Raw genomic sequence first — 20,106 nt, 5'->3', positions numbered from 1 at the left:
TGGGTGGAGCACATAAGCCACTGCAATCAGCTTGCAACAATCTGGTTCTCCACAGCATAAGGACTGACACAGGGCTTGCATGGGGTGTGTGCCTTGGGTGGATACACACTGGTAATAGTTGCTTCCTCTCTGTTCCAGAGCATTCCTGTGTTCTAATGAAGCAATGCAAGTAAGTGTGGCTGCACCAGCAAAATCCACATCAGCCCCAAGTAGTGATGAAGCAGAAAGAGGTCCTCTGGCCACTGCTGGGCATCCATGGCCCTCCTGACTCAAGCATAGGTCTCCTCCACTCCTGACCCCCACCCAGTAAGGGCGGCAAGGGGGCTACTTTCCCCAAAGGTCTGGTATTAAGAACGGTTCTTTCCCTCTGTGGTAACATTCATTCAAGTGTTCACACCTCCGTGCCGTGGCTTATTTACTTGTTGGTGGGTTCTTGTCAATGGAGTGGGAGATGATGGTCCAGCCCAAGTGCTCAGAGAACACTGGATGAATGGATGACATGAATCAACATGCTCTCTGAGCAAGTTTTTACCACTGACCAGGCTCAGCATAACAATTTTTTGATTCTCAAAAAAAAAAATTTTTTTTTAAGTGTGATGAGGAAAAAGGCACAGGGTTTGGATAATTTTCCAATGCTATCACTTCCTGTGAAAGTGAGAATGAATAGTTTCTCATTTTATTGGAAATAGTTTTGGTGAAGTTTTCCATTACAAGATGGTTTAAGTGGACAGAGTGACTGCATGAAACGTGGGTGAGTCTGTTTCACTAGTCATTAATATGAAAAAAAAATGCGACCGTCCGTGACAGGGCGATGGCAAGTCAAAGGAATCTTCATACCAAGGGTGGAGTTCCAAGTGCAGGAAGGCGCGGTGCATTTATAAACAAACTCTTTGGAAAGAGCAAATGTCATGCCCCTCTGTGCAAACAAAAGTAGAAAGCTCTCTTTCTACCAGGCTCAGAAAAGTCATGAAAAGTTTCTGTGAGAACACAGCAGAGGGACTACTGATTTTAAGTACTTCTTCATCTGTAAGGAGTCTATTAGATGATAATTTTCATTAAAGAAAAAAATACACTTTCTTCAGAAGTAATCTTCCTTTAGGAACAGAAGAATATGAAGGAATACTTTTTAAAAATTTTCTTTTCTCATTTCCTGAATTAAATTCTAGTTTTCAACCTTCTTTGGCAGTATTGGTAAAAACAACTCCTTTACATGTGCATTTTATATACACCTGCCATTTCATGTTTTACATGTAAGTATCTCCAATTTTATAAATAAGAAAAAAATTGGGAGACTCAGGGAGCTGCTGATGGCTTTGCCAGCAACGCATTGACAGTAAGCAGCAGAGATCTACAGCATAGGATGGGGGGCGGGGTGTACTCTGTTCCCTATTCTTGCAAATCTTAATGGGATCGACAATCCAAAGTCTAGTCTGCCTGAAGGCACAAGGTTTAGTGAGCATTATGAAGGTTTATACTTTAGGAAGAGAAAAATGACATTTCCTCACTTTCTCTAAATTATAGCAAAACACCAACTAGGCAGATTATTTTTACTCTTCTTAACTTTTAGGGAAAAGGGGTGAGAGAGGGGAATAAATAACAGTAAAATATTTTTATTCATATGTGGAATTGAAGCGAAAACCAATCTTACATGTTACTGCTTCATGTTTAGAACACTGACCTGAATAAACAAAGACCTCAACCTTTAGGTCAAAGGCAGAATGAAAAAGAGAAAAGGAATAAAGGAATGATAAATCAGATTTCATATACTTCACCTATGAAGGTAGGAAAAATAAAATTTGAAGATTTAAGAGTGGAAACAAAGAAACTTCATTGTAAGGATTGGAACTCTCTTTTGGTGAAACAATATGATTAAATTCTATAAGCATTAGCAGAACTTGAAAACTAGAGCATGAAGGAGAAAAAGACCATTAATTGCAAAAATACTTCCACATATTTTAACTCCATGCATTAATATGTTACAGCATTATAACTATTACAACAAAATTCATTTTATTTCCAGTTTTTTTCAGCTAAGTGCATTTCCTTGTATGGTGAAGTTCATTTCAGCTTTAAATTAGGCTCTTGTGACACATTCTCATGCTTGATTAAAAGCTCTGGAAGTATACTGAATAGTAAAATGCATCACTGATGGGCCTACATCATTTACCAAATTAATCATAGTCTCTGGTACTAAAACCCTATTCATATTTCAAGGATACAATTAATGAGGACATTTTGTACCTTAATATTCCTCCAGTATGATCATGCAATAGTTGGGGGAAGGGGTTGATGACAAAATGAGTAACATTAGAAGCCAATTTAGCTTTTTGATTAATAAAATTCTTATTGCTCTGTTATTATCATGTGGTTGTACAGTTGTCAGGCAAGAATGTAAATGCTGTTTCCTTAAAGCCACTCTGACTTAACTTTTCACCGTACAGAGTGGTAAACACTGGCGCAGAAATCTCCATGGCAACTCAGTTCCAAGGGCCTTGGAGTGACCCCCGTGTCTCGTATAAACAGTTTTGGCAGGAACTCCATAGCCAGCGCATAAGGATGATCTAATTTTTGCAAGCGTGTCATTACCAACCTTCAGAGCCACAACTCAGGCCAAGTTTTCCCCCTTGTGAGTATTTTCCAAGCCCGAGGAAGAAAAGAGAGACAGAGCTGGGAGTGCGGCTGTGTTATTTCACATTCACTAAACCAGAGCCCCTCAAGTCTCAACCACTCCCGGCTCTGCAGTCGGACACCTTTCTGCTGTCAGCCCTGTCCAACCTCCAGGGAGCTGGTGTTGCACCTCTTATAAACAACTGGACTCACTACTCCTTCCTTGGTGGTCGACAGGCATGAAGACCGGGCTAGCTTAGCACTGAAGTGTTGAAAGAGACGATGAGACTAATTGCCTCCCAGCCACCACAGACTGAGTGAAACAAAATTCCATCCTCAGGGTCAAGTTCTTTCTCTAGCTTCTCCCAAGTCACAGCTCCACAAGGCTGCCTGCCTGGAGTTTAAGCAAATCATTTTATTCTTAATATATTTTTACATGCAAAATGATCAAGGATTTTCTTCTCCCAATTTTCATCTTTTTAATGATTTTTGTGAAGGACATCCTAAGCACTACGTGAAGCAAAATGGAGTCTTTTTTTTTGCTTCCAATCAAAAAAAAAAAAAAAAAAGATTGACATTCACAAACATGTTTAAGAAACTCCTCTATATAGTCTGGGTGGTCATCTTGAGTGAAAAATACCTCTAAGTAAACTCACTCTTGATGAAGATTTCTTGTAGGTACATTTGGAAACTGCTTCCTACTCATGATAAACATTGTGTACAATTTTATTTTTTTTTTTAAACATTCCACATGCACATTAATTTTTAAAAACTAGTCTGGCCATTTTTTTTCTCTTTTGGCCAAAATCAATAATCTTGAGAGCTCAGACTAAAAAACTGACAACTAAGGGGTTTCTGAAAAACTATTTCTGTTGTGAGCAGATGTACTTGTGGCTCAAGCTCTGTGCGGATGACATCCTGGGTGTGGTGGGGGACTGGGGCATAGCGTTTAAGAAAACATGGATCCTGTTTACAAGTTTGCCTATCAAATGCCTGTCGGGTAAGGAGTACTTTTAAGGAATAACACAACACACAGTAAAGTTATTACCACTTGGAATAAACAAGAGGTGTTTAGTTTTGGAAAACTTACCACCGAGACAGGGTCCATGGCCTCTTGCTTGACAGGAACTGGGTCAAACATGAGCATTCTTTTAGTTATGCTTTCTAGGGTGCTCTGGTGTTTAGCCTGGAAAACAAAACAAGGTGTCTGTCTAAATCCTGAGGTTACTTTCAATATAAACTGTTGAAAAAAAAAAAAATTTCCTCACCCTGCTTCTCTGGTCTTTCCTCTCCCCTGCCCCCAGAATGGCTGGAATTTGTTTTTCTTACCTGTGAAAATGCCATTTGATATAATTAAGACCAGACTCCATGGTCATGACCAGAGGAGAGTCAACTGGCATTTCTAACTCAAAAACATAAACCCTGACGTTTCTGGAACAATAGGTACAGCCCTCCTGAGCAGCCAAGCTTGTTTAATAAGATTACTGTGCAGCTCAACAGAAGTTCACATTATATACAAATGTTAAAAAAAAAAACAACTTTCCTTTCCATCTTATGTCATAAAAGAAAAATCAGGGAAAAATAAGGCAGGCAAAAAGACAACCTAGAAACAGTTATCACGACTATCTTTGTTTTTATCCCTCCAAACTCTTTTTAAATGGATCGTAATGCGCATACTATGTAGTACCCATAATTTCACGTAACAATTATTGGGAAAACGTTTCCTTTCCAGTATGTGTGGTTTCACACCATCAAGTTCAGCATGTCACCGCGTGAACCAATCAGATTTTTTTTTTTTTTTTTCGACCGTGCTGAACAACTGGTGGGATCTGTTCCCCAACGAGGATGGACAACTTGCCTCAGGCTCCTCTTATCCAAATTTAGTTTAAATGTTCAGCACTTTGGTTAAAAGCCAGGTCTTTATATATCACTTTTGTTTGGGTGGGAAGGTGAGCAAGTTCTAGATTGAGCTCCATCTGAAAAAGGTGTAGAAACTCCTGTTTAGATTACTTCCTGTATTTCAATATTTAAACTCCGCATCCCCACCTCCCTGACAGCAATCCTGTCGTTAGTGGTGTCCACGCTCTATGGGTTAAACTAAGATATCTTCATGCACAATTATAAAAGTAATACTGTGTAGTTCTTGTGCTTCACTGCTGTGCTGAAGAAAGACTGTCCTGGGTCTCATGACAACACGTGAATATCATCATTAACTCAACATAAGGCCCTGACTTCAAAATTATATTTTCCTACATCACAGGACGTATTATAATCTGCGAACACAATTTGAAACCAGGCTGCTCAAATCAATGGTGCTACCACCCTCTTCTGTGTCCCAGTAAGAACAAACCCCATAGCCAGTGAAAAATGGATGATTTCATAATGAAGGATGAAAACCCCTTTTGTATCTTGGGATCTATTATTAACCAGTTCCCAGCCTAGCAGCTGTACAGATGGATATGGTGCTAAGAATTGCTGCCCAGGGCCCCAGAGCGGACCATACACAAAAGATGTGAGATCGCATGCTTGTATCAATGAGGTCAGATGATTCAGCAGCCTCGACCCATGGCCGGTCATCCTTCCCCAAGCTTTTTAGATTTAATTTACTCTTACAGATTCATCCACTCCACTAGATAGTATCTTGCTGCAAATCCTTCTAAATAGAAGCACTCATATTCTCAGGAGTGTAGTGGAAGAGTTCTGATCTTGAAACTCAAGCAGGAGATCAGTACTTGACCCTCGCCGTGGGGAAGTAGATGGGGGGAGGCCGTTTTTTACATGCAAAATGCAGAGGGCACCTCTTTTGTCTACTTCCTAAAAGATTTACCTTCAAGGTTTTGGGGAAATTAAATGAGATTAAAAATAATAAAATCCAAAAAAAGAAAAACTCTTTTTGCCCTGCAAGGTGTTTATCTGAATATGCACACAATTTTTGAATCTATAATACTATACACACAGCACTAAATTTGTTGATTCTGATCTCTGGAACAATGTCAAGTACTTGCCTCTTTCCTAGAATATTTAGCCTTAGTGGTCAACACCACCCCCTCCCCAACACACACACCCTTAAAAAACTCAGACTAAATTCAGTTTAAAAAGTAATGGCTGCTTTCATCCTATCTGAGATCTCATACAGGACCTTGTCACTTGAAAATCGCACCATCCCAATAGTTTCCTATCATCTCTTGCCTTGCCTTACCTGGAATCCTTTACTACCAGTAGGAGCAGCACAGTGGAATTAAAGATGATGGGGTCTGGAGCTCATTTTGGTTTAAATCCTAACCCCATCATTTAGCTCATAAAGCCCTTCAATGTACAGTACATTTGACTTTTTCAAATGTCTACAGCAGTAACTACTGAACCCATTTAGAAATGAATGACACATTAACTTGCTACAGTTTGTGTCATTTTAAGACACTGGTGAAGTTAATTTGTTAGTTTTTATGTTTTATCTAAATTTAAGGAAATCAGTGCTTTGAAACACTTGTAATCTTAAGAGAAAAATTCATCTAGCATAAAGCATCCCTCCTAACAAAACTGGACTCATTTTTAGTAAAAAATAATTGTAAGGGTTGTTTATTCAGAACTGTACCTCAAAGAGTAACTCAATCACTGATGAAGGGATACTTCTCATACACAAGGATTTCAGCTAATAAACAAGAAATGATATTACAGAATTTAGAATACCTCATTTTAAAACTCCTAACTAAATAAAGCATCACTTGGCAATAAAAGGTCTGTGCAAAATTCAAACGTCACTGTGAAGAGAACCACACTCACTGTCCACTCACATATTTAATAGTACTTTGCTCTCAATCTTGTAGCTTCTAAAATGACTGATTATACTTTCAGTGATAGTCAAAGGCTATGAAACAAGCAGGACATGTAAAAAAAAAATATAAGAAAAAGACACACCCTAACCTTTAACAAGGAATTCTTGGGAGAGGTGGGGGCAGATTTATACATACCTGTGTGCCTATTTTTAAATGTATTAATTCTATAATCGAAACTTCTAATAAAAGTAACAGGGAAGCTAAGCTAGAAGAAATCAAATTTAGGAAGAGACTCAAACACATTAATGCAAATCAGACTTTTGTTTATTTATTTGCACAAGTCTCGACTCTGTACCCACTGTTTCTTGAGTGGACCACTTTTGCCACTAGCACTGACCTTATCTTTGGGTTCTGATCTAGAATAAGAAAAGAGTGACTGCAGTGTCACTGAAGGGCCTTCCAAATAATTCAGCACTGGAAGAAGTGGGGTCTCTCAACTTAGTGGCTTTTGCTATGCGTGGGCAACTCTGAGCTCTGGGGCTATTGAAAGTAAACTTAAAATGCTATAGAAAATCTATTACCACAAAACCCTGACAGCAGTTCCAAGTATGACCATTAGGTGGCGCGCTAAAACAAGTATTCAGTAAATTGAGTTTGCCAAAGTCAGGGTCTTTAAATCTAGGGGATTTTAACCAGGCTCAGGAGTTCTTATCACAGAGATTAGAAGGTCCCCCAAAGTGGTTCTGTTTTTCTTACAACTAGTTCCCAAACATTAACAGGTTTACATCTTAGTTGTGTTAAGCTAGCTTAGGAGACATACATTCTAAACTAGTAATCCCAGGATAACAACACTGCATTTACAAGAGGAAAAACAGGCGAAACAGGTTTAAAGAAAAAAAAAAAAAAGTCTAAGTTATCAAAGTGCCTAAAAGCAAAAATATAGGAACATCACCATTGCGAAAATAATTTTCCATCACGGAACAAACGTCTTCTTCCCCAACTGTTATTTTACTGGGAAGGGCCAATAGAGAATAATTTTCCTTCAAAAGGAAGAAACAGATTTTCCTTCACACTCTACTTATACTTCTGACTTTTCAGCTGTCATAAGAGGGCTCAGATTTTTGTCAAGATGCACAACCGCGTGTTTATGTTTGAAGAAGCTCTGGTGAGTCACTTACATGAAGTTTCACAGACAATCTAGTTCCCTCACATGGTCCTTTCAGCCCTCCACGAGGCCTACTCGACAATTGCTTCATGAGGGTACAGATGAGCCGCAGAGCTTAGAAACACACACAGGCCTTAATGTAACAGGTTATGCTGCCAGCCTCCTTTGAAGATAGCTTGTCTTGAAGCTATGGCACATTTTATTACAGAAACCACCTTTTAAATAACTGTCCCTTCCTTAGAGGAATGGGGGGGGGGGGGTGGGGAAGAAAGGGAAAGAGAGAGAGGGAGGTGTGGGGCAGGGTATGGAGGGAGTTCTGGAGAGAGAATGTATCTGAAAGAAACTTCTTGGCGATCTATCAGGATTTGCTCTGACATTCTCCCTTCTCCTCTCCTGTCTAATGCACTCAAAGGGACCCTGAATTCTTCTCCCCCAGCCCAGCCTGACCCTAAGCTTCCAGACTACCTGCCTCCTTCAAAGCTCATCTTTTGTTTCCTAGCTGACCTCAGCCAGGCGTAAGGAGAAAAAGAGGATGGTGAAACCAGCACGCCATCTCCAAGTGCCCCTGTCAACCCACCCCAGCCTCTGGGCTTTAAAGGAGGAAGCATGTTGCCTCCTCTCACCGCTCACTCCCTTAAGGAACTTCAGGGAAAAAATAAAAAAGACCAAAAAAAAAAAAAAAAAAAGGTGCGTGGGTGAGTGTGAGTGTGTGTGGATGTATGTGAGAGAGATTCTCGGTCAGGAGGAGGACCAGGGCGGACAGGTTAAACTTCCTAAACTTCCTCTCCAAAGAAACTTTTCTTTCTTTACTTTTGTACCCAAACTCTTTCAAGAGCTCCAAGGAGTTGTGTATTTAATGGCAGCTGCTCTGGCCAGAAATCCAAGGGGCTGGGCAACAGATGGAAGTAGACATTTCTAAGTCGGAGCCTCCTTCCAGAACAACTGAATGCTGGCACCTACCTGGAAAGGCGTCTTGTTTTCATGTCACTCGATGATTTTTCTCCTAGCTCAGTCTTGTACTGTTGGTGTGAAAAGAAAAAAACTCCCGTGGAACACTTCTAAATCTTTGCCCCTCATAAATTAGTTAGTTTGCATCAAAATGTTTTGTAAATGGGAAAGAAGTTAATTATTTAGTTTCAGATTAAATATAATGATCCATGAGCAAACAACCCGCCCTCTCTCCTCTCTGGGCTAACAAGCCACCCAATTTTACTTTCCTGCCTCCACCCATCTGCTCCACCCTATGGAGAGTTGCCAAGGCAGTCCAACTTGTCCAAACAGGACATGGCTTCAGATAAGATTCTGCCCACACCCTGTACTTCGGAAAGACCAAGTGAAGCAATTGATTTTGCATGTAAATAAGGACAGGTGCAAAGGTAAGAACCAAGCGAAGTCCCTCCACTTTTGCAGAGGGCCCAGCAGAGCAGGGTGGAGGCGGGGAGGCGCAAACCCATACCCTTTAGGTGAACTCTCAAGTTCAATGCCACCCAGTGAGTGGCCTACCACATCTTTCTTAAAGCAATTTTAGCGAACACTAGTCATTTTCCCTACTAAGGTTATGTACTCGGTTTTCCTCCCCATGCCGACAATTTTCATTTTTTAAAGGCCAGCGACCCCAACTCGGTTGAAAAGCACCCCTAATGCGTAATCCTGCCGTGTATATGGCTGACGCCGCCTGCCTTGGCCCTGCGATGTGTTATATAATCAAATCCAGAAGGGCTGTGCGAGGGCACGGCCTCTCCAGGCGGGTGCCCTATCGCTGGAGACCCACCCCACCCCGCCCCGAGGGGCCTCCACCCTTGGGGCCCCACCCTCCGAGTGGAGGCTGGGAGGGACCAGTTGGCTTCAGCCAGCTGCCAGTTCCTGGAAATGCCGGCCTGAGCAGCGCCGGCTGGAACCTTGCAAACAGCCAAAAAGAAGTGGCACTGCTTCCCCCAGCTCCTGAGGATGCTCCATCACCAGCTTCTCAGAGCCACGGAGCCTCTGGGTGTGGAAACCTCTCCCTTCAGAAGCTAACAAACAGAAAGGCACCCCGCACCACGGCAAGAGAATTCAACGTGTCCCAAACCCCAACCCTCCTCCTTGTCCCCAAAAGGCTGCGCCCCACATCTGCCTTATCTTCTGGCCCCTCGCCTCAGAATCCTACAGGTCATCTTTCAAGCTTTCCTCACCAGCTTTTCTATTTCTACTACTGCCGTGGCCAGGCTCTCAAACCTCAAGACTGAGTTACCGGGACTCCCCTCCATTGGTCTATGCTTGCCCCTTGGACCCTCCAAGCCATTCTGACTATTCCTCCCCCTGACCTGCCACTTGCCACCTATGTGTCACAAAGCCCTCTTCCCTGGGAGTCTTTCCCCAACTCCCAAACTTTCCTCCAGGGACACCCCTAGGGCTTGCAGAGCAGGTTCAAGCACCATGCCCAGCGCCCCCTTTCCTACCAGCTGCCCCCTGCCCCCCCAGGAGCCCTCCATGCTGACTGCCCTGCTTCCCCCTCCACCCGCACCCCCTTCCCCAAAGCCTTTGTTCATTTTTGGCCCTGATGCTGGGCAACCAGAGTGGAATGCCCATCCCCTTCCGGCTTATCTAAATCCTCCTAATTCTTCAAAGACCAGCTCGAGGCCCTCCCCGCTCAGCGCAGCTCCTGGGCCCATCTGAGGCCGCCTCCTCTTACCTAGATAGGTGGGCCTTTCTACCTCCCAAATAGGCTGTCCAAGACCACCACCGGGCCTGGAAGCGCCTGAGCACAGGCATTACTTCACGGCTCCTTAGAGGGGTTCCCTTCCTGCTCCCCAAAGGACATCAGGCACACCCGCTGAGTCAAGGTTCTGCCAGGCATAAAGAGTGGATATAAAAGCCCTGAGCAATAGGAGTCTCCATCACTTCCCTTTCTCTTCAAAAGCACTTGAAAATCTCCCTTAAAACAGTAACAGGAGTGAGCGGGCGAGGGGGCCTAACCTAAAGGAAACCTATTACATGAAACTTCCTCAAAAAACCTATTGCTCCTAACCTTAACCCTTTGTTTTTTATTACTCACCCAGAGAGCTCTTCTAAACAAGCCCAGTGTCAGGGTCTCTATTTTAAAACCTAAATTAAGGGCGGGGGCGGGGTGGGGTGGGGTGGAGGACAGTGAGAGAGAAAAGAATGTGGTAACTTGAAGTGTGTGTGCGCGTGTGCATCTGTGCGCTAACAAACATTAGGTTCGTTTTGTTTTAATGCTACTGCTATTGACCTAGGAAAACCAGGAGCTCAGTCATGTCACAGGTTTCCTACTGATTATCACCACCTTCGTAACTGGCACTCTCCAGGTCCCGTTCTTTACAAGGACTGTGTCGTTTCATGCCTACGATGTGGGGAGGTACTACCTTCTCATTTTACCGTGGAAACAGAGAGGTAAAGTAATCTGCCCGAGGTCACACAGCTATTAAAGGTGGAGAGCTGGGATGCAAACCCAAAGCAGTCTGATTTCAAGGCTGGTGGTGACTTGGTTCTCACTTCCACTGCCTCCCGCAACAGGGCACGCCCCACAGCTAGAGTGGAGTGGAGGGTTCTGCAGGCAGGTCCGTCCACTGTGGATCCGGAACCAGGGGCAGTGGATTTATGGCAGGGGTGACCTCAACTCCTGCCCGCTGGCCCCTGCTGCCTCCCCCTCTGAGTGCAGGCTTGGATGCAACATCAAAAGACACAGTCTGAAGGCCCCGATTTAGGCAAACTATTCTTCCTGGCCAATGCACCTGCAATTGGTCCATAAAAACGGCTCAGAAAAAATTGGCAGCTTCACCCAAGTAAATACGGAAATCCTCATAAAATAACTGTACAAAGGTGGAAGGGTCAGGCCCTCATCCCCATTTTAGAAATGAGGAAATGAAGGAACAGAGGTGAAATGACTCGCCCAAATTCGCCGAACTGGTGGGAGCTGCAGCCAAGAAGAACAGAAGCGTGTCTGCTGCAGACCCAGGACTCTCTCTGTTCTTCCGCTCCACTCTGCGCTGCAGGGCCCGCTTTGAAGTCAAACCATCTTATACACTTGGGCATTCCCCCAGGGTCGCCGGGGAGCGGGATGTCTGTGCTGCCACGCTGGTCCATGGGAGGCAGTGCCATGGGGAGGTTCCGGCTGGCAATTATGATTTCAAAATGACTTTTCAGGTTAGATCACTTGGGACCTACTCCATCCTTGTGGCATAACTGAGAATAATGACTGCACGCAATCTGAGATTAGCTCTAATGAGTAGGTGCTCAATAAATACTTGTGGGATGAATACGTGAATAGATGTCAAACTACCCTTCTCACATGCTAGGATAAAATGAAGGGCAAAGGCCTAAGAGTGACTGTCCATCAGGTGTCACACAAGGAGAATCTGCCCAGGGGCCAGTGGAACTAGCCTGAAAATCATCTTCTGAAACACAAAGTAAATGTGAAAACCGTCGCTTGGGAGACAAAACACCCTTGCTTGGAGAACTGGAATAGGAACTTGAACTTACTAATGAAAGCGGTTCTGGGGCTCAAAGCTTTGGAAGGGGCCAGGGTGTATAGTGCAAGAACAGATACAGGAGGGGATTTCAGCCATCAGACTCAGAACAGTCGTTAAGAGAACTAGAACATATGCCCCAAAGGAGAAAAACCCCACACGGGACCACTGGTGGCTCTCCTGGGTAGAAGGCACTGACCTCAGGTCCGCTGAGGATCTCTTCTGTCTAGATTTGGCCAAACTCCACTGATCTGGGCTGAGACTAGCTCCAGGCCATCCCCGGAAAGCCCCAGGCCTTCCAGAGACTGGCCACCATCTTGGACATGTCCCAGGTTAAGCTGGTCCTCCTGAAAGGGGGCTGCGTCTCAAGGGAGCACCCCCTTCCCAGGAGAGGGTAACAGCGAGACCCAGGGTTACACAGAAGCTGAAGGGCCAAGTAAGTGACTCCAGTTGGTCTCTGGCTCCCCTTAATAATGAGATGGGGAAATGGTAATGTATTCGACTTGCCAACACAATGGAATGAGTTTCCAATCGCTCTAGGAACGTGCTTTGCTGGAGAAAGGACCTTACTATTTATTAAATACTCTGACCAACAGACACAAAATATAGTTTTTTCTAATGTGCCACTGAACTATGGTGACAATGCAGAGAAAGCAGAGCCAGTTTTTGCTTTGGGAGAAAACAGTTTTAGTTCTGGTTGAGAAACTGTGTTTGTAGTATTGTATCTCTTTTATTGCTACTAAATTTCAAGGAAGGAGAGTTGAGGGGGAAGCAAGGCTCCCTCCCTTAGACAATGCCCTCCCTTATCAGGGCAGACTGCCGTCTGGTTTCCTGTCTCCAGCGCGGGCATTACTGTTTCAGATGAGAAACCGGGTCTAATAAGGGGACAGATCAGGCTTGAAAATGAGAATGCTGGAAGTTACCACAATCCTTCCCTTCCAACTCACTCCAACATGAATTCTGGTTGGAATACTACCAGATATCAATTGTTTTATAACTCTAGGGATTTTCTTTTTTAAAGTTAGCACCAACTGAAACACTTCAGAAAGAAACCCAATTTTCAAAATAATGTAATTCCTGGTATTTAAAGGGTTAGGTTGCTTTTATTTATTTTTCTTAAACACAACCGGATGTGAAAACAGAGTAAGAAATGCCACTTTAAGATAGCTGTTCATTTTATAGCAAAAATGTTGATTTGCACACATGAAGAAGGCAAATATCTAAAGAAGGGGATGGAGGGAGATGATTTACATGGCTTAGAGACTACCTTCTCTATGTAGACCGTCCACCTCCACCCCACCACTTTTTTTTACTGATTATAACAACTATCAGATTGGTACAATTTTCCCTAATTGTTTAGCTTACATTTCAAAGCTTGCAGAATACTTCCTGATAGAATAATATTAGTTTCTAATCATCTCTATTAACCACCTCCCTCTCCTCATAAATAGGGAAGAATGACTTGAGAGTAAGCCAAATAAAGACTCCATCTACCAAATCTACTAGTTGGATTGTTAACAACTTTGGAGCTAACATAAAAAATCTTACTTCAATTTGGGTTACTTATGAATTCAGTTTAAAGATCTCCTGTCCTACAAGCAACTTAATATCGCGAGTCTGCTTCCTCCAAAGAAGAAAGGAAAAATCTTATTGAAATTTTCCAAACTGCCATCTTTTTTTCATGGAAGGTTATCAATATCCTACTATTTGACCCTAGCAGCTTTCTTAATATCATACTGTGTATTTTCCTTTTTATCCATCAAGGAAAAATGTGATGGGTTGAGATGCTAAAACCAAAACATTATTATTATTATTATGATCACCAATTTGGGGAAAGAATAAGGCCTGATGGGCTGCCTCAGAAACTTTCCATTAATTCCATTAGAGAACACTGTAGATAATTCCTCTAGATTTTAGAGAAAATCCCCACATAAGAAGTTTAAGGGAGAAATCTGCCAAAAAACTTTTCTTCTCCAACCATTTTATGCAAACTTTGTTTCTGGAGAACCAAGAGAAAAATAGTTTGTTAAAGCAGGTTTTAAATAGTTAACCCAGAAACCTGCTTACTCACAACGGACAGAATATACCAAAGAAAAAAAAGGGGGGTTGGGGGGGTGGGGTGGAGATTATGAGAAAGTTGCTGTTGTAAAACAAAAACAAAGAGCATTCTCCTTCTGTTTTCAAAATATTAGGTCAAACATCTCCAAACTATCATTAAAAGAACTTATTGCATTTCTCCTTTCCTTTGAGCTTTTTATTCTTAAAACACTTTGGAAATCGGATGTAGGATACAGTAAAATCTTTGTCCTTAAAAAGAAATAATCCTGTAGGGCTCTTAATACATCTTACAATTTGTTTCAATACCTGATGTCTCCCTTAAAACATAAGCAAGACTTCTTTAAAGTCAGTACAAGCAGTCCAAGACTGCTTGAGTTATCCGTTCAGTGAAGCCTCCGATGCCTAGTGTTGGGTGATAAAGGCAATATGAGCCACATCCTTCAGATCCTGCTAGATCTTCTGAACTGTAAGGTGTAACCCCATCCAATATTGACAGCTCCGGGGCAAAATGCCTATCAATACTCAAAACAAGAAGGGAAAACAAACAAAACGACCTCCTTTAGATTTCCAGCCAACACACACACACACACACACATTTCTTGAAATCGAATTGATAAACTAAAAAAAAAAAACATAAAAGTACTTATTCACCCATACAAACACATGGGAGCAAAGGGTGTACGTAAAAAGGTTAGCTGACTTTTGTCATTATGACATAACACCGGCATCTTAGGCAATCCTAAGTGTGTGGAGACATAACTCCCTGGGTGGGGACCGGGAGTTTAAGGGCAGGGACCGTGGCCTGGTCTGAGCTACTGATCTACCAGAAAACAGCCTGAAACAGGAAAGAGCACACACATGCCACTTGGAATGTATGACGCAAACCCCAGCCTTGAAACAAAGAACAGGAAACAGCTCTGCAGGCTGCGCTGGAGAGAAAGCACAGAGAAACATTTAGCCGGCCCTCCCTGACCCTAGATTCATGAGCAGCTGGAGTTTTTTAAGACAACAACAGGGGGGTGGAGGTGTTTGTTCTATGGGTGTGAATAATAACACCAGCTTTATACAGGAGACCTGCCCTATTTACAAACAGGAGCTTCCACATACAGTAAACATCATAAGTGAACATGTGATTTTATCATATTCAAGCAGCAGCAACCTTCCTAATTAACACCAGCCTCCCTACCAATTTTTTTTTGTCTCTTTCGCCCCCATCCCAGTGGCTGGTCTCTGGCTAGTCAAATTCTGGGTTGGGGTAATGCCTACTGCAGTCTCAGAGCATCAGGAGGAAGAGGAGAGGGCACCGCAGCTGAGAATTCAGATGACACTGGGGTCATCCCACACAACCGAAATGGAACCAATTTTAAGTGTTCCTGAGCCACAGAACTAAATCCCAAGACAGAGTGTGGAGACGTCTAGAGTCATCCCAAAATTTCAGTCTTTTTAAACTGCAGAGTTACAAAGATATTTGCACACCGCTGCACATCTGTTCTACATGTACACACATCTACAGAAATCCACCTTTTGAGAATGCAATTCTGTTCCTGATATTTCATTTAATCCAACTGAAAAATTGTTATACAATCTGTAGAATAGAGTATCGATTTTTATAAGATGTCCTAAAATGTCTAGTTTCCTTTAGGTATTTGTAAGGTAGCAAAATCCATTCACCTGTCCTTTCCCCATTATTTCTTTATATTTTGTTAGCCAGTACTGTTTAGGTTCCCATTAGCAGAGATTTAAGAATCTGTGTGTAGATATAACTACAGGTAAAAAGAAAAGAAAGGAAAAAAAAAAAGGCATCACTGTGTCCATAGCAACCAGAAGGTTGGGTTTTAATTTAGAAACTTGGCAGTGAAAAAAACAATAGCTTTCTCCAAAGCTATGTTGCCGTTTTTTACATCTGACAAGGTTCTGTGGTCTAAGCAGTTAAGTTTTGTTATTCTCACGTTAGGATCTTCATACTTGCATTTTCCTTCAGGCAGGCAGGAATGCTTCTTATAGTATATTTTCATTGACCTCACCCATGGTACATTAGGCTGCTTTTTTCTAACAGTTCTGCAGCAAACCCCACTGACTGTAGAAATTGAGATATTAGCTTCTTTAGGGAGCTGAACGAAATTAATCAAACATCCCATTTAAGGTTTCTGTGAACAGAATAAAGTCAACTTCCATACCCCGTGTTTCAAGCCACGGAAGAAACACATCCACTCTTTAAAAAAATACTACTAACTCACAAAATTTTCAAGATGTCATAAAATTGTTTTTCTCCTAAAAGCAAATCTTCTTTTGGGTTATGCAGATTATCATCCGGATGAACTTCTCTTTTAAAAATGCTCCTCAAATTCATACATATGAGAACTCAGAAAAGGACAGCACAAAACTGTTCTGTGAAATAACCTATAATGAACAACTGCCTTATACCCTACTCGATTGTGTTTAATAATTAGACACTAAATCTAAATGAAGTCAGAATACCACTTCATACTTTTCTCTATAGACCAGACTCTTATGAGAATATAATCAATATGTTTCAAATGTCTTGGATGACCTATCCAAAAATACATTCTGAGTTAGCAAAAAACAAATTCAGTGTACAATGTTCATTTTAGTGAAATATAAGAAGGTGAGCCATTACCAATTTCCCTTTAACCTGGCTTAGGGGAAAAAGTCCCATTCACACGGTCTTCATCTAGTTCTATAGATTGCAGTAAAATTTAAAGTAGAATTCTGTTCTCGCTTTTAGCTGCCAAAGAAGTAGCTATGACAATTCCAGGTATTGTCTGCCATCTCCAAAGGAAGGTCCCAAGCGTCCAGGTCCAGAGCTCCCTCCCTCGGTCCCCACCCGGCTCGGGTCCCTAACACTGCAGGCAGTCGCCTGAGGCGTTCTCCGCCTCCAGCCACGCTGCAATCCTTCCTCCAGACACTGCGGCAGGTTCTCTCCTTGCACCCGAGGACGACTCTCCAAACCCGGCCAGCTTTTTCCCCTGCCCTCAGGGATCCAGACGCCCTGGCCAGCTCCTGGACTCCAGGACCGAGAATGGGATGCTCCCTCCACTCCCGATCGCCCCAAGTTTCTTCCCAGAGGGCCCGCCAGGCTGCTCCAAGTTTGCTCCGGCGACTGGTGAGCGGCAGCGCGCCCGGTCCGAGAAGGGGGGCGGCAGGGGGCGCAGGCTGGGGGCGGGGAGGGGGAGGAAGCGGGGGGTGGGGGCCGGGGAGGGGGAGGAGCAGGAGCGCGCGGCCTCGGCGCTACCTTTCTCCAAACAACGTCGCCACACGCGGAGAACACTGAGATTTCTGGGGCTTTGGAGGGAATCGCGAGCGGGCAGGCGGGAGGCGGTCGGGGGACCACACAGGTGAGCCCCCGCCCGCGCCCTATCCCGGGCCGCGGCGGGCGCCGCTGGCCTCGCTCGTCGCTCCCGCAGATCTGCACGGCGGTTCTCCCCAATCCCACACTTTCCACCGCTGAACCCGGGGGGCCCCCTCCCCCTCGCCTCCTCTCCCACCCCCGCCCCCGGCGGCGAGGAGCTGTTGCACTTTCCCAAGCCCGGGGGCGCCCCCACCTCCGCGTTGCACCCCCAGCCCATTCACCGCACGTCCCCCCCACCCACCCCGGGAGAAAAAAAAAAGGAAGCTGGACTAGCCGAAAAGGGGGGCAGTGGGAGTCGGGGCGAGAAGGAAAGGTGAGAGAGGGGACTTACTTTTCGAGGCGCGGTGCTGAGCGCTGCAGGCGAGAAATAAAGGCCCGGATCCGGGCTGCCTGGAACCCCGCGGATGCAGCGGTGTCAGCGCTCCAGGACGGGCGGCGGCCGCTGGGGACGGGGACGGGGACGGGGACAGGCGCGCGTGCGGCGGGCGCGGCTCGGCTCGGCGGGCGCTCGCGCTGCGCTCCGGCTCGGGCCCGGGCTCCGCGCGGCTCCGCTCCTGGCTCCCCTCTAGCTCCTGGCACCAACTCCGGGCAGTCACATGACGCCGGCGCCGCTCGCTCTGCGAGCCTCCCAGGGCTGGCGGGGTAAGTAGAGGCTGGGACCCGGGGTGGGAGGGTCAGGGAGGGGAGAGGGAGCCGCCGCGGCCGCCCGGGCTGGGCGGGTCCCCACCCACTTGGGTGGAGGCAGCCGCCGGAGGGGTCGGCCGAGTCACTCGCGCAAACACGCACCCCGCCCTGCGCCCTTCCCCCGCCACCCCCGCCTCCCGCGCCGCCTCCGCCCCGCCCCGCCCAGTCACCCGGGGACGGCCTGACAGACACTCATTATTCCCCGGAGCCGGGCGCCGCCCCGCCGGCCCAACCTGTCCCGCGAGGCGCGGCGCGGCCGTGGGGCTGGGCGGGCGCCGCCCCCGCCCCCCGGAGTCCCCGCCCGCGCCCCCTCCCGGCGCCCTCCGCCCTCGGCCCCGGAGCCCGCGGCCCCGCCCGGCCCGGCCCCGCCGCCGCGCCGCCGCCCGAGCCCGGGGGGAAGGAAGGGCGGCGCTGGCCGCTCCGGGCGTCACAGGGCAGCAGCAGCCCGCTGCGCCGCTTCCAGGACACACAGCCGGGCTCGCGGGCGAGCCGAGGCGGGGGACCCGGGGCGGTCGGGGCCATCAATCAGACGGCTCCGGCGGGAAGGGCGGCCCCGGGCGCGGTGGGAAGGGCTGGGCCCAGTGGCCAGCGCGGACAACTCTCTTAAAGGAAAACCAGAAAAAGGCACCGCTGCTGCTGCAGCGGGTGGACCCAGGCAGATTCCGGAGAGACGGAGAGGCGAGGAAAGGGAGGGCAGTTGGGTGACTGCCGCCTTAGCACGGCCCCGCGTCTCCAAGGTCATTCCCCAGCCTCCAGCGCGCTCTCTTTGTGCCCGGGGCGCCGGGCGCCCCTTGTCGTCCGCCCCGGGGGGGAGGTGCGGCCCGGCCGGTGGCGCCCCCGCCTCCCGGGGACTTTTCTCTGAAGGCCCGGATACCCCCGAGCAAACTTCCCACGGCCGGGCCTGCCGCTGGAGCGAAACGGCGACCGGGCGCAGCGGCGTTTGCTCAGCCGGGCTTGTCGGAAAACTTGGCAAACTTCGGGCCAGATCCTCCCGCTTGGAGGGAGACCTTGGGGCGAGCCGAGGGCTAGGAGCGGCGACATTTCCTTACATGTCGCCTCCCCAGGACCGAGGGCGAGCGTCCTCGGGGGCCTTCCCGGGAGCCAGGCCCCCGGGAGGACTTTGCGGAGCTTGGTACCCAAGTTTAATGCTTTTTGAGTTTTCTTTTTAAACAGTATTAATGTAATAAAGAATGCAATAAAAAGAACGAAAGACAAATTGGTTCAATTGTTTAAAAACGCCCCTGCTGCCGTCTATGGCTTGTTATTGCTTCAAGATGTTTTAAACGCCCTTTAAGTTCACCATTTTAACTTTGATGCTTCATCCAGGCATGGTACTATTTAAAACATAGAGATACCATGTATTCGGAACTCCAGCGTGTTAACTACACAATATTATAAAATTAGTACCGGGAAACCTCAAATAGTGAAATTGCTTATTGTAAAAAAAAAAAAAAAATGCATGTACATAAAAGACCACGTGGAAAACACCCAGAACTGACACTGTTTATGTGCCATCCTACTGTCCCATAAAATTAATCTTTGAAATGTAAAAGGATGAGCGTTTTTCTTATGTTGGTGAATAAAGACAAGTGCCAAGGAAAAAAGTTGGATTTGTGTCAATTACTAATCGCAGCTTATTGATTATTGACATCATTAAATGTCTGATCGGATGCCTTAGATTTGTATTAGCTGAAAAAGCATTAGTGACGACTGATGAAATTGTTTTGCATTTCCATGCCTGGCTCATAGTAGAGACTCAAAAAACACAGGCTTCACTCAAGGGACTCAGAATGATGAAAACCTGAAGAGTGAAGTAGGTCTATCTGAAAAAAGCGTTATTCCACATAAGTAGGGAGTGTCTTTGATGTGAAAGATGCAGGAGGGAAGAGAAAAGTCGTAAAAAAGGTTAATTAATGAACACACCATGTTCAGGGCCCTGTGGGAGACTGCTCAAACATAACTTGCACAAAAATGAATCCATCC

General features: G+C 45.7%; 2 protein-coding genes across 5 annotated transcripts in view; one reads left to right on the top strand and one right to left on the bottom strand.

The window, feature by feature from the left end:
- The window catches only part of KLF3 (KLF transcription factor 3), a 35,369-nt gene extending 17,442 nt beyond the window's left edge, over positions 1-17,927 (bottom strand). The window contains exons 1-3 of one of the 4 annotated variants that reach the window (XM_061164550.1): positions 17,771-17,925; positions 8,506-8,564; positions 3,698-3,793 (exon numbers count right to left, since the gene is read on the bottom strand). In XM_061164550.1, the coding sequence (XP_061020533.1) occupies positions 3,698-3,754 (57 nt within the window). In that variant the 5' untranslated portion in view covers positions 3,755-3,793; positions 8,506-8,564; positions 17,771-17,925. Of the gene's footprint in view, positions 1-3,697; positions 3,794-3,875; positions 3,895-8,505; positions 8,897-17,770 lie in introns of those variants that run through there. The other 3 variants (XM_061164552.1, XM_061164551.1, XM_061164553.1) reach the window with 3 other exon arrangements.
- A 103-nt stretch (positions 17,928-18,030) lies between these two features.
- Positions 18,031-19,710, top strand: LOC133071775 (collagen alpha-1(I) chain-like). Its single transcript, XM_061164554.1, has 2 exons — positions 18,031-18,081; positions 18,733-19,710. Exons 1-2 carry the CDS (start codon positions 18,036-18,038, stop codon positions 19,290-19,292), a joined length of 606 nt encoding a protein of 201 aa, XP_061020537.1. The 5' UTR covers positions 18,031-18,035; the 3' UTR covers positions 19,293-19,710.
- Positions 19,711-20,106: the final 396 nt, after the last annotated feature.

This window comes from Dama dama, chromosome 17 (assembly GCF_033118175.1).
Source record: "Dama dama isolate Ldn47 chromosome 17, ASM3311817v1, whole genome shotgun sequence".
Lineage (NCBI taxonomy): Eukaryota > Metazoa > Chordata > Mammalia > Artiodactyla > Cervidae > Dama > Dama dama.
This window is presented reverse-complemented; position numbering and strand designations above follow the sequence as displayed.